We start from the raw sequence: 14,353 nt of genomic DNA on the forward strand, positions 1-14,353 counted from the left end.
CTTGACAATTTGTTGGTATAGCTGTGCAAAAGTTCAGATTACATGATCGTATGTTGTAGAAATGCCGGATGGTGGAAACCAAAATGTGGTTCAGTGGTAGTAGTTTAACAATTTATGCAATTAGGTTATTAAAGCTCATATTTTTTTACATTTCCCCCCAAAAAACTTTTTATTTTCAGTTGTATTGTACTAAGTGTATCATTATTATTAATAATGATATTTTTTGGTGCATTTCTCTGATCAAAATGAAAAAAAAAAAAATCACAACTGTTCAACCTCCACAATATTAAGTCATAAGCTCATCACTGTTGGACGTTTTTCATTTCTTCCAAAAAAAACTTAAAATTCTTTTGAACATGCATCAGTTGCTTCCATCCTATCCTCTCCCGTTTTATAACATTATAACTTAAGTATGTTGTTTATAAACAATGATGTCAGGACTGACATTGACATGAATACTTGCGTGTCTGTGAAAGATCTATCCATTTTAAACAAGTGATTTGCTCTTTGTGCTAATTCTTTTGGGGAAAACAAAAACATTAGCTGTTGTGCAGTCAAGAGAGAAATGCACTGAAGAAACTGAGAAAAACTGGAACAGAAGTATGACAACTTTTACATCGAGTGCATCAGTTTTTTTAATTCAACCTATTTTATACGCTATGCTATTGTTGTACATACATGTTGAAGTCAATTAAAATTTTGGAAAGTGATGCTTCCAGGAAGGATTAAAATCTTCTAACATGATGGAAACTGTCTCTCTGTTTGTGCACTTGAAAGACAAAAAGTGGATCTAATGTAGTTTAACAGTCCCAGTGACACTTGTCTACTGTGTGCCTCAACGCATCAGTGCAGGTTGAATTAACCTTACTCAAGCATAACTCTGCGTTATGACAGAGCTCATATCCTTCTCCCTGATGTTTCGGTGCCCGTTCCACCTCTTTGTTTTTATCGTTGCCTGCTGTGAAACCGGGGATTATTTTCCATGGAACACAAGCCAAAAGGGAAATTAAATCTTTCTGAGAGTTTGATGCTGATGAAGGAAATGTTATATATATGCCAAAGGGCAGAATCTCTTACATGACACTAGAGGCTGCATAGTTAATCTGCTGCTTTATGAGGGCTGCAAAGACACAGAACTCTGGAGGTTTTTTTTTTTTAATCAGGCTGTAACGCTCCTCTAAACTCGTCGAGTGGGCTTTTGTGCTTTTCCTTTCATCGTTTTGCATATGTTTTTGTACAACCCATTGTGCAATCATTTGAAGGTTTTGATACAGTAGGATGAAGCTATTTTGGATGGGATCAGTTGTGGTCATTCCTACAACGAGAACCCAGTTTGTGTTTTTGAGTTTTGTTTTGAATCTGTTATTTCCTTGCAACTCCAGCCAAGACCTGAGCCTGCAATGTCGAATGATACCCAACACTATGCCTGTGCTGGAGAAAAAGGGGGACATCATTTTGGGGGGCCTCTTTTCCCTTCACGACATGGTGGAGGAGCAAAGTTTGACTTTCACCTCCCAGCCTCCTAAAAGTAAATGCACCAGGTAAGACTTGTAATTGGTTGCTATGTGTGTAGAAAAAGAAAACCAGTAATCATCCCTATCAGAAAGTTTCTTCATGCAGCTTTATATCAACTCTTTCTCGAACCAGATTCAATTTCCGAACTTTCCGCTGGATGCAAACTATGATCTTTGCAATTGAAGAGATCAACAACGAGGGGAAGCTTCTTCCAAACGTCACAGTCGGATACAAGATCTATGATTCATGCAGCACGCCACATCAGGCGTTGAAGGCTGCCATGGAGCTAATGGGGGGGGAGAAGAGCTCAGCGGTCGGAGAAAAATCTCAGAGGAGCAGCACTTGCAATGAAAGCGTGCCGCTGGTGATAGGAGACGGAGGCTCCACTCAGTCTCTCGTAGTGGCTCGCTTCCTTGGCGTCTTCACCGTGCCGCAAGTAAATGCATATTGTACTGTGACTTTGAAAACAATTTATATTCAGTGGGTTTTTAGAAATATATATTTTATTTTATTTCAACCACAAGCTTTCTTGTATACTTTTTTGTATTTTATGTGCAGGACCAACAGAAAAAGATAGAATCCACACGTTTTGAAATGACTTACAAATTAGAATCTGAAAACTGCAACACGCAAACGCAGCAACCGGCAATTTTCTTGTCCCTTTTTGAGAGAAATGTTCCCACAGCGTGACGATTCCATCTTGTTTCATTGTGTGACTCGGGGTCAATAGCAGTTTCAGTTTTCTAGCAAACAAGGGGTTTTTGGTTCAAGCAGTTATATTTGTTTCGGTATATCCCATAAAAAAAAGAAGAAAAAAAAGATACAAGTTTATCACATGGCCAAATGTGAAAAAAAATTCTACAGCTGGTTTTGTACAGCCAAGAATTGTGCTGTTGTCATTTTCAGATGATGGATGGACAAGTTTTTCTTTAGATTAGCAAAACTTGATATTGTTTCATAATCAAACCCTGCTTTAAAATGCTCCACCACCACCTCTGTGTTAGTTGGCCTTCGTGAATATGTTTGCTCTCATTTTCACAAAGCAACTTCTGAGGCTTTCACAGAATGGTCATATGTACACTGAGATTTACTGAATTATTAACTAAACAAGGTTGTTTATTGCTGTAGATTTCATATGGGAAGGATGACGTTAAAGTGGGTTCAGTACAAATACATGATACACTTTTTATTTATTTGTTAAAAGTGACAAAAAGGTTAAATCAGTTTACTTCTATCCCACAATTTTAGCTATAATATGCACTACCACTACTACCTCTCCATTTCTAATTGTAACTCCCCATTTATTCAAGGTTGTGATCATTTTACAGATCAGCTATTTCTCCAGCTGCGCCTGTCTGAGTGACAAAAAGCAGTTTCCTGCCTTCCTAAGGACCATGCCGAGTGACTTCTTCCAGGTTAGAAAGTTTAACAAAGAAACATTGAGCAGAAACAGAAAAATGTCTGTTACATAATTAAGTGATATGGTCTCACTTCAGCATTCCTCTATTCCCAGGTAGACGCTCTGGTTCAGCTTGTTAAGCATTTTGGCTGGACGTGGGTTGGTGTGATTGCAGGTGATGATGCCTATGGTCGTGGCGGGGCAAACATTTTCGCTAATGAGGTGGGTCAAACAGTTATGAATACAAGTATGAATATTTTCTTTTGCGAGCTAATGTTAAAATATAGCTCACTATGGATCTTCAGTTTTTTCTTCTTCTTCTTCTTTTTCTTCTTCTTCTCCCAGGTCACAAAGTTGGGTGTTTGTGTTGCCTTTCATAGGATTATCCCTAAGAACAGACAGCAGGCGGAAATTTCATCCATCATTTCCGTCATCCGGCTGTCTGGGGCAAAGGTGATTCTCGTATTTGCTGTGGAACAAGATGCGGCCACGTTGTTTGACGAAGTACAAAGGTGCGATGCTTTAGTTTTAGACTCTGCTGGAAACCAATCATACACAGACAACACACTTTCAGTGCTTTTACCTCCATCCCTGTTACATACAGAAGCGAGCTCACTGGGATACAGTGGTTAGCCAGTGAAGCTTGGAGCACAGCAGCTGTACTTTCCACCCCCAAAAAGTACCACCACATCCTCCAGGGCACAGTTGGCTTTGCCATTCAGCAGGCAAACATTCCGGGATTGCGAGACTTTCTGCTTCGCTTGAATCCATCAAGATCGGACGCCCAGACGGATCCCTTCCTTGTGTCCTTCTGGGAAGAGGTGTTTCAGTGCAGCCTGGGTGCTCAAACTGAAAGTCGGGAAAAGGAAGGTGAAAGTAAGCCTCCATGCTCTGGAAAGGAAGACCTTGGGAATGTGACGAATATTTATTCAGATGTGTCACAGCTGAGGATTTCCTACAACGTCTATAAAGCGGTGTATGCTGTCGCCTATGCTCTTAAAGCAATGAAAAACTGTGTGAAAGGAGAAGGACCTTTTTTCCAGAGGTCCTGCTCAGATCCAGATGTTATTCGGCCTTGGCAGGTACGACTGCATGTTTAAGTTACTCACTGCAGTTTAAGACGTCTCCATTCGCTTCTTCTACTCACACACACACGCACGCACCTTCTTTGTTTAGCTACTTCATTACCTAAAGCAAGTGCGGTACTTGAATTCATTTGCAAGTGAAATTGAATTTGATGAGAATGGCGACCCCGCAGCCATGTATGATCTCGTTAACTGGCAGATGAATCCGAATGGGGAACTTGAGTTCATCAACATTGGCAAATTTGATGGCATGACCGGAGATGTTAAACAAAAACTTTACATCCATGAAGGCGTCATTTTGTGGAATGGCAACCGAACCAGGGTAAAAATAAAAATATGTGGGATTTGTAAACTGTTTTAGCATAACCTAAGTTAATCTTGGGTTTGCCTTTTTTCCTGCAGGTTCCCTCATCAGTATGCAGCACTATTTGTCCTCCAGGCACACGGAAGGCAATGAGACCCAACTTTCCTGTTTGCTGCTATGACTGTGTGGCTTGTACAGCTGGGAAGATCAGCAATCTCTCTGGTGAGGCAAAATTATTCAGCAGGCCCATTGTGGTGAATCATTTTATCTATTGTACAGGTGCATCTAAAATTAATTTATTAGTTCATCTGAAAAGTAAATCATATTATTATCCTCACCCCAGTCTTAGGGGGAGGGTTAGTAAATGGTCACATAGAGAGGAAAGGGGGTGGTGGGGTGGTTGTTGTTTTCCAAAACCACAAAAAAAAAAAAAAAGTTAATTAAAGTGCACACCTCTGGACCACACACAGAGCTAAAAGCTTGTGAGGTCCAAATGACCCCGTCTCTTAAGACTGCATGATTTTGACAGTGAAGACTTAGAGCGAACGAAAACCCTGAGTTCTGTTTCTCAGAGAGCTACATTTATTTTCAGATTCCCGCCAAAGCATCAAGGACCACGCAAAGTGTCAAACACTATGCGAGACACAGTGTTCCTGTCCTTGAGTCGGATTTTAATATCCTTTCATACCAATGAGAACATTTGCACATTATGTGCGAGACGTTTCCAGTAAGTCGAGCATCAGATTTTTCTAAGGATTTTTTTCAGCCTTCCTGTGTGGGAGAACAGGTTGGTTCTTTTGAGCCAAAACCACTAACTTCTCCACTCTGCCACACTCGAAATTTCTTTGATGATCTGGCCTGAGGTTTGACTACTGATGTCGAGACCAGTCTCAAAATATATGTAGCAATAAACCCCCCAGAAACCTCCTTCTGCTAGCTAAATTTTTGAACTCTATCCTGACTGTCTGACATTGACTGCAAGGTCAGGGTACTTTTCCTCTTGAAGGCCTTTTGCATGGCGTCCTCCCAACAAACTGTGAGCTCGACAAAGTGTGCATTGTCAGGACTCAGTCTGGTCACTGCTCCACTGCATACATCTGTAAATCTCTCTCAAACTCTACATCGCCTTATAAGTATTTTTTTTTCTTCTACGCTTTTCTTCTTTTACTCAGCTGTCCTTTGCATGCAACATTCTTTAAACAACCAGGTTCCTTAGATATGACCTTTAATATTTTACCCTTCTTGTTGAAAGTGTTATTGTGTAGGGCAACTGTCACGACTGCTGTCTTCCCCAGGATATGCCAGGGATGGCATAGCATTTCAAGAGTAATTTTTTTACAGTTTTTCATATGCGTTTTTTTTTATTTTTTATGTAAAATACAAATTTTCTGGGAAAGTTCTCAGAGTTTTCTGAGAAGTATTTGGTTTTCATTAAATCAAGTGAAGTCAAATATATTTGTATAGCACATTTCAGCAACAAGGCATTTCAAGGTTGCTTGTGAACCATAACAAATGGAACATTGACCAACATATTTGAATGGTGAGTTTAGTGATTTCAACAATGACACTTGACAAAATGCGTTGTCTGTTATTGGTCTTCAAATGATGTGTTTTTGTTGTCATGATGTCTTTGACTTTGAACTGCCTTGTTGCTGAAAAGTTCTAATAAATTTGATCTATTGATTGATCGATCATTAAAACATCGTACAGTCGTCAGTTATGAAACAGCCAATAAACATCGCATTTTGTCAAATGCCATTATCAAAGTCATAAAGCAAGTCCTCATCAAATATGTTGATCGTTGTTCCAATCAAAGGAATAGTGATTTACATTAACAGAAAAAAACATTGAAAAAATATATTATTGAATCTATACTTTTTGAAATAAGTTTCTAAAAGCAATTGACATTTTAATGATATTCTGATTTAATGAGACCTGCATAAAGGTATAATGAAAAAGCTTTGGGTGCCACAGCTAAGTCATTTTTATCTTTCCTCTAGACTCCATAGAGTGTGCGCAGTGCCCGCCGGAGTTCTGGTCCAATGCTGAAAGAACCACCTGCATCCCCAAACGGGTGGAGTTCCTCTCCTTTAGAGACACCATGGGTATCACCCTAGTTGCCATTTCTTTCATCGGCTCATTCAGCACCTGCATCGTGGTCCTGATATTTTTCTGCAATAGAACCACACCCATCGTCAGAGCCAACAACTCGGCACTGAGCTTCCTGCTGCTCTTCTCCTTGACGCTGTGCTTCTTATGTTCTCTGACCTTTATTGGCCAGCCGTCCAAGTGGTCCTGCATGCTGCGCCACACAGCATTTGGGATCAGCTTTGTGCTCTGTATCTCCTGTGTCCTAGGGAAGACGTTAGTGGTGCTGGTGGCCTTCAATGCAAAACTTCCAGGCAGCAATGTCATTAAATGGTTTGGCCCCTCACAGCAAAAAGCAATCATCGCTAGTTGTACCATAACCCAGGTAAGGCTTTGGTGTTTTTTTTTTTTAATAATCTGGAAAGACCTCTCAAAATGTTTGAATAAGACATCTGTGTGTTTGTGTTTTTTTGTAGGTTCTTATTTGTACCGTGTGGCTGCTCGTTGCGCCTCCTGCTCCACACCAACTGATGCCGCGTGAGGAAGACTTTATAATTCTCTTATGTGATGAAGGCTCATACATTGCATTCGCTCTGGTGCTGAGCTACATCGGGCTCCTGGCAGTCCTCTGTCTTCTCTTAGCCTTCCTGGCCAGGAAACTTCCCGACAGCTTCAACGAGGCCAGACTCATCACTTTCAGTATGCTGATTTTCTGTGCCGTTTGGATAGCGTTTATTCCCGCCTACATCAGCTCTCCGGGGAAGTACGCAACAGTCACAGAAGTGTTTGCAATCCTGGCCTCCAGTTATGGACTGCTGGGTTGCATCTTTGCCCCAAAGTGCTACATGATCCTGCTCAGGCCAGAAAAGAACACAAGGAAACACCTGATGTCCAAAGCTCCCTCTGGAAATTTTTAGATTTTAAAAATCTTGTTTCATCTCCTACCCAGAAAGAAAGTGCTTGTGGGATATATTTTACCACCAGATGGTAGCAGTGAGCTATTAAGATAAATTTAATCTCTGGCTTAGAAAATTTAAACCAGGAATTTCCTTCTGTCTGTCTCACACCTTCCTTCCTACACACTCCCTACCTCTGCCACCACCCACACTAACAGCGCTGCAAGACTTCAGAAACAAAAGCAATGTCCCACAAAGGAGACGAGGTGAACCTCCACCTCCACCACCGTGAATGTAAATATGAAAGACGTCTCAGAGCTGAATAGCGCCAGGATTTGGCAGTCGTGTCATTGCTCAGTTCACAAAACAGAGGATGATGAGGCCCAAGGTTTCTGAGGAAACGCTGTGCAGAAATCCCAGAGTTCGCTGGTTAATTGAATCCTGATTCTCTAGAGGCTTTCGCATGAAAACATCCCGCCTGGCTATTAACAAACCAAATTGTGTGACATTTTGCTTCTTTTCCCAGCTGCGTTAACACCAGCAGTGATTATCCCTGACTGATGGATGGGTTGTTGTTTCCCCAGACATGTTAATGTGGCTGAATATGACAGACAGAGAGCATTACTGGTGTCCCAGGAATAGACAGGAGAAAAGATACAAGATTTTTTTTTGTAATTGACATTGACTCATATCAAAACTTCATTTAGAGGAATCTGTGCACTTCTTTTTTGTCAAAAAATAATAATTTAGGAGCTTCGAATGGATTTTTGTTCATAGTGCACCATCTGCAATGATTATAAATGCTTATGAATGTAGCAATGTTTGTTTGATTTAATCTAGAGAACTGGAACACATGTACTCCAAATGACGGTTAAATAATTAATGGAGTTTGAATGAAAAAATGCTTGGTAATTTCCTCAAAGAGATTAAAGGATCGCGAGGTGAACACGCAGAAAATACATTTTCTTTTTTAGACGTTATTAAGGAGAGAAGTGTGAAGATGATGATATGGGGGATGTAATAAGAGAATGACTGGCTGTTGTGTACTCAAGTCTTATCTGTTAAGATATCTGGGGTTGAGCAGAGGAACAGCACAGACCTCTGCTGTTCCAAGTAAAAATGTCAAGAACTTTCACCCCTACAGAGATAGAAGTTAGCATATGCTAAGCTATGAAACATGCTGTTACAGTTTGAATGTAAAGAAGCAAAAAGGAGAGCTACTGTGACTCTTTAAATATGAGCAGACGTGTTAATAATATTAATGCGCTTTCTCCGCTAACACCTTTTAATGAGGTCAGAGCCATTACTTTAGCTTAATAGAATGCATTAAGGAAGATATTTGCTAGATTGCGAACCCTCTTTCATTTGCCACCGTTCACAGCCTGCCGCTGACATCTACTTCACAATTATAATGTTTGAGGATTTTTTTTCCTCCCACCTTATTTTGAAGTGTTTGCAAATAACACCAACGATTCAGACAAAAAAAATACAAAACAAAACACAGAGACAACACTTGGCATAATGCTTCTGTGTTCAGCTGAGAAGCAATATTTATTTTTTTCTGTGTTTATTTTTTGTGTTGAGTTCTCACTGTCAGATGAAACATGTAACTGAAGCCAAACAATGCTGGATATTGTTAATGTATCAGTCATAAACGTTAAACTTACATAGAAATTACATAGATGTGTAGATACATATTTAATACAAGTGTGTATAATGTAACTTATGTTTAATATGTTTATCAAATTTGCAGTTTTAGCTAAATAAATTAAAATCTAGCACTCAAGTTATGTGATTCATACCATTCCAAATGCGTAAGCCACAAATTATAAATATTAGTTTTTACACAGAATGACACATTTCAAGTGTTTATTTTTGGTCATCTTGATAACCATGACTCACCACCGACGAGAACACGAAATTCAAATTCACATCAATAAAATATTTTCTAAACAAAAGTGTTACATTAGGACCATGTTATACACAATCATAAGATGCTAACTCTACAGTCGTCACTAAAACTCTCCACCAAAAAGGCATTTATAAAAAAAAAAGACACTTGCCAGAGAGCTTCATATCGATGGGAAGCTGAGTGGAAGGAAAAATTGTGGTTTGAAAATGTAATACTGAACAAGACCTGCAGCTCTGGACTTTTAAGAGCCATCACACATGATGTATATTAAAACATTTAATGCAACTTTTGCATTCTAACGCAGCAACATAGTCAAGTTAAGGGCAATGAGTGACTGGACTGTCGCATATGGGATCATGCACTCTGAAGTTCACGTATTGTGCTCAGTATTGAGACTTTATCAGCGAGAGCAGGTGCCAAGTTCTGCTATAAAATAAAATCAGCCTCTGCAGAAAACTTGTGCGGATGCCGACCAATTTGACTCTCGGGACTCAAGTAAAACTTAAGTTTCATTGCGTTCCAATAAAACTCGTGTCTCATACACAGTGGTTTATGTACGTCACCCAAACACAGAGACGGAGGCGGCAACTGCTTTTGATAATTTGGCGAAAAAGAATGAAAAACAAAAACTTGCACAATGGCATGTACTTAAATAAACTTTTCCTATGAGGACTTCCTAAAAATTCGCCAAATGTTGTGAAAAATAAACCAAATTTTAACAACCAACAAAAAGGTTTTTCGAGATTAGAAAATCTATTTATTCAATTAAAAAAAAACCCAACATATTCACATGAGATATTTTAAACAACCACATACTTGTAAACTCTCTCACATAAAAAAAGATCATTCATCATAGCAATAAAATCCCCCAGATAAGAAACTCTGATGATGCAGTGTTATTGTGAAAAACCTTGGCTCATGACATTCATTTGGACATTACTTTGATGCTCATCACCCACTCAGTCTGGCTGAAAAGAGATGCACAGAATACTAAAGGCCTGTCTCAGTGGAAAAGAGGCCTACTTTTCTTCTAGGTTTTCTGGATGGAGGATAGATTTTACAAACATGCTTGAATGATGAGATTGTGTAAAACCTCTCAGCTGTCATGAGGTCATCTGTGTCACACCGATGCCCTCCTGCTTGTATCATCTACCACAACACACTGTCACGGTTGTGGAGGAGTCCAATCATCGATGGGTCAAGGCTGTTTCAGCGACAAAAGGGGGGAAAAAATATACTCATGTTGTTACAACTGATATATTGGATGTGCGGAAGCACGACTTGTACTGAACAAACATTTCTTTTTACCACAGAGCTCCTCATGTCTTTTGATGCTGTCTCTTCCAGGTGGCTTCTTTTTACTATTTACATCTTCTGATAAAAGAAATGAGGCCCATAGAAACTGAAGCACTAATGACTAATAAGCTCATCCGTAGTCACACCAATTACCAGATAGCACTATGTTGTCCTTTTTACATAGTCTATCAAATAATCAGAGGTTTTGAAGATCCTTTTTTAAGTTGAAGTGGCATGAGTCATGATCGCTTGTGTAATTTTGTGTCATTAAGATGCCGAGTAGGTTTTTGTGGGAGGGAGAGTGCTCCAAAACGTGTGTAAATATGAGCATTTGGACAACGTGAAGCTGAAAGATGCATGGTTTCTTACAATGAGACATGGAAGAACTCACATCACATATATTTACTAAAATACAACCTAAAACATAGCTTATCTCCATTTTACAGACATTGTGGCATGTTTAATGCTTTACATTCAAAGATTTTAACCCTTTCATGCATGAATTATGATCCTCTGTGTCAGGATTTGTTTTTTTTCTTAAGGCATAAAAACATTTTGTAAAAAAAAATAATTATAATTTATTTTTTTTTTTTTAGGTAATCAATTGTAATTTTCTCCAAATACAAAGTTGTTTGTATCTTTCAAATAACTGAAAAATACATCAGTATTTTTCAGTTATTTGGGGTTAGGGGTTATCTGATGTCACAATATTTTTTTACCTGCAAGAGTCGTCTAGAGTAGGAGGGTCCGGGTCGGTTGGCATGCTTTTTTGTCTGTTGGTCCTATATGGGATTTGACAAAAATAATTTCTTGCATTTGCAGCTGATGGCTAGTAGTTGATAGTGCATTTTATCATGCGCTAGTGTCCACTTCAATGGTCTGTGTGCATTTATAACAGAAAAATCCACAAGAAGCACAAGAAAATGGCTTCTAGATAGCTGTCCACTGTAGTGACCACTACACATGAAAGGGTTAAATCCAGACAAACTTTAATTTTAAGAGTTTATGCCCTCTTTCTTATCATTTTTTATTTGGATTTTTGATTATTATTTTTTCTTTTCTGAGCGTTCACAGAACACCAAATACAAAAAACACCAAACAGGAACCCGTAACTCGAGGGAAGAACAAGATCTCAGACACAATTGCGATACTTCCTTTAGATCTAACATAAGCTCGCCTAACAGCCGTGCAAACAGGAAAGATCAGCATTCTGACGGTGATTAGCTCGGCTTCATTAAATTTGTCTGAAATTTTCCATGCTTGGAATGCCAGGAGGAGTCAGACGAGGGCCCGGGCAATAAGAGGCAGCAAAACTCTCACCGCCAACATTAATGCACATAATGTTCTCCAGTTGTCCATAATCTTCTTCTCTCGCTGGCGCTCTCTCCCTCTGCAGGGGGAGACGGAGGCAGACGCAGCAAATAGCTCTGCAGCTGCTAAAATAAGATTAAACTCCAAAGTGCGGAGAGGTGGAAGTGAGAAAAACAAAAAAGCAAAGATTGAAGCACAAATCCCACAGGGCGATTTTGATCACAAAGAGAGACGCTTCCAAACTGTGGGGCCTTTACCGACTAAAGAGTAAAACTAAAAAAGGGACATATTAAACCGGAAGGTGATCCGAAATGGGGAATAAAACATAAAACACATGTAGTCACGTGTTTTCAAATTATTGAACGTCCTCGTAGCGCGACGCTGTGGTGGCCATCCTTCACGCTGTGCTGTGGTTTGGAATCTGATTGGTAATCATCTGCTCACTATCTGTACCCAAAAAGATCAATCTTGTTTTTATCAGCCCTTAAAATGTTACCTTTCTTTTGCTTTTTTTTTTTGGCCAGTCAATTATGAAATGTGTAACTGTAAATATGTAATCTTTTCTAGGACTGAGCTTCTTCCTGAGAGTTCGACTTCACGTAATTGTCTTGTAATTGTTGCAGTGCTTAATTATGCACTGTAATTATTTTCAAAATGTCCTTTTAAGTAAATTACTTAATTAAGCAGAAGCAGCAGTAAGCATGACATGTAATTTTTTTTGAAAACTAGGAAATAATTTGCTTCATAAAAATATAACTTGAGTCAAAAGAAGAGATAGCTCTGGTCTCTTATTTTCTTATGAATTAGTTTTGTAAGATTACCATAACAAATAACATGACCTATAATACTGTGATTGATCACTCTTCTTCAAGCGTAACTACTTAATTAAAGTAATTATTTTTACTTTAATAATCAGAGTAAAACGAATGTGTTCTTTTAAAATGCTGTCACTGATGCAGAATAGGAAACTGAATTAAATTTAAACAATGTACTTTAATTGGTAGCAAAACTACTTAGAGTGCAGGATGGTCAAAACACTACAGCATGCAAGAGACAGAAACGATGTGGGGTTCAGACTGGCCATTAGGACTCAATGAAGGATTAAAATGTGAAGCCATATTACAATATTGCCAATCAAAAATCTTTAAAAGGCTGCAGATTGCTCAATAAAGTGAAGATAATGCGACTGACAGAAACGCATCGCATATTCATTTAACAGATGAAAGTTAAAAGGCCCTTTACTCAGCTTCTGATGAATTTTTCAAAACCTCTTGTGAATTAATTGAACCCTTCTAAATATTCTTCTTTTGTTAATTTTACTTTTAGCATGGGGAAATGACTTAAAGCCCCACACTGTGCTCTTTGCACAGCTATCTTATTTTTATTTTATTTAAGATAATTAGCACAGCTCTGGATAGTAAAGAGACAAACATCACAGAGCTGTTAATGTGGGACAGACACAAACACTTCACCTGTAGCCGATGCTGTTAAACTGAGAATCAAACCCATTCCATCTCAATTATCCTCTCAGTTTCCTGCATGTGAATGTATGTAGATACCGTATTTTTCGGACTTTAAGCCGTTACTTTTTTCCCCACACATTGAACCATGCATCTTATAATCCAGTGCGCCTTTTCTGTGGATTTTTCTTCAATCACCAGGGGGCTCTTTAGCAGGAAGTGAATCATTGGAAGCCAAAATTGGAAATCAAAGAAGGAAGTGCCGATTTCCATTTAGAACAAATAGTGAGGTGCATCTCTGTTGCATCTCTATAGTCTCTATAAAATACAGTATATATACACTGCATATATATATATATATACTAGAGATGTGCCGATCAGGTTTTTTCCTGCCAATACCGATACCGATCACCCATGAGGGCCAATCACCGATACCGATCGCATAATTTTTTTATTTATTTTTTTTATCATAAACAATACCAGTTATATTATGTGGAAAAAGGAACCATGAATTCACTTTAATTTAGACAAAAACTTGTTTTTAACAACTTTTTCCAAGAAGAAAACTAAACAAAACAGGCATTCTGCAAATTGTACTGCTATCGGTAACACTATCTTTAACAGACTGATAACATATGAAGGCTCTGAAGAGGCTACATAATGCAAAGAGCCAAAATAAAACCTCTCAACATTTCCAAAAAAATTCAAGTATAAAACTTAACATTCAAAGGCAAATACAGGTTCCATTACAATAAACAATCCAGAGTTACTGAATGAAAACTTCCTAATAGCATGGCGGCTAGCTGATTACTGCTAGTTCTGAGTGGCTGTTTCTGACTGAGCGGAGTAATTATGCAGAACAGGGAGGTGATTGATTATTTTTTTTAGAGATTATCCGTCTCATGTTAGGACAGCGAAAGTTTTAATACGTATGTCAAATTTATTTTTTAGGTTAGATGCTGCAGCTTTAAACAGGTTCGGTGTGAGAGTCACTACCAGGTGGAGCAGAAGCGGCGCTCCGTCTGTGAAATATTACTATCTGTAGCGCGTAGCAGCGGTTCAACAGCGAGAGCAGAACCAGCGTCTT

The 14,353-nt window shown here is 38.8% G+C and overlaps 1 protein-coding gene across 1 annotated transcript; it reads left to right on the forward strand.

Annotated features, from left to right (window-relative positions):
• Positions 1 to 481: 481 nt before the first annotated feature.
• LOC103474712 (extracellular calcium-sensing receptor-like) lies at positions 482 to 11,004 on the forward strand. The gene is made up of 9 exons (XM_081614895.1): positions 482 to 1,541; positions 1,648 to 1,951; positions 2,844 to 2,930; positions 3,029 to 3,426; positions 3,519 to 3,996; positions 4,091 to 4,321; positions 4,402 to 4,525; positions 6,304 to 6,776; positions 6,868 to 11,004. Exons 1-9 carry the CDS (start codon positions 1,279 to 1,281, stop codon positions 7,306 to 7,308), a joined length of 2,799 nt encoding a protein of 932 aa, XP_081471021.1. The 5' UTR covers positions 482 to 1,278; the 3' UTR covers positions 7,309 to 11,004.
• Positions 11,005 to 14,353: the final 3,349 nt, after the last annotated feature.

Source organism: Poecilia reticulata, chromosome 13 (genome assembly GCF_904066995.2).
Source record: "Poecilia reticulata chromosome 13, P_reticulata-male-v2, whole genome shotgun sequence".
NCBI classification, from domain to species: domain Eukaryota; kingdom Metazoa; phylum Chordata; class Actinopteri; order Cyprinodontiformes; family Poeciliidae; genus Poecilia; species Poecilia reticulata.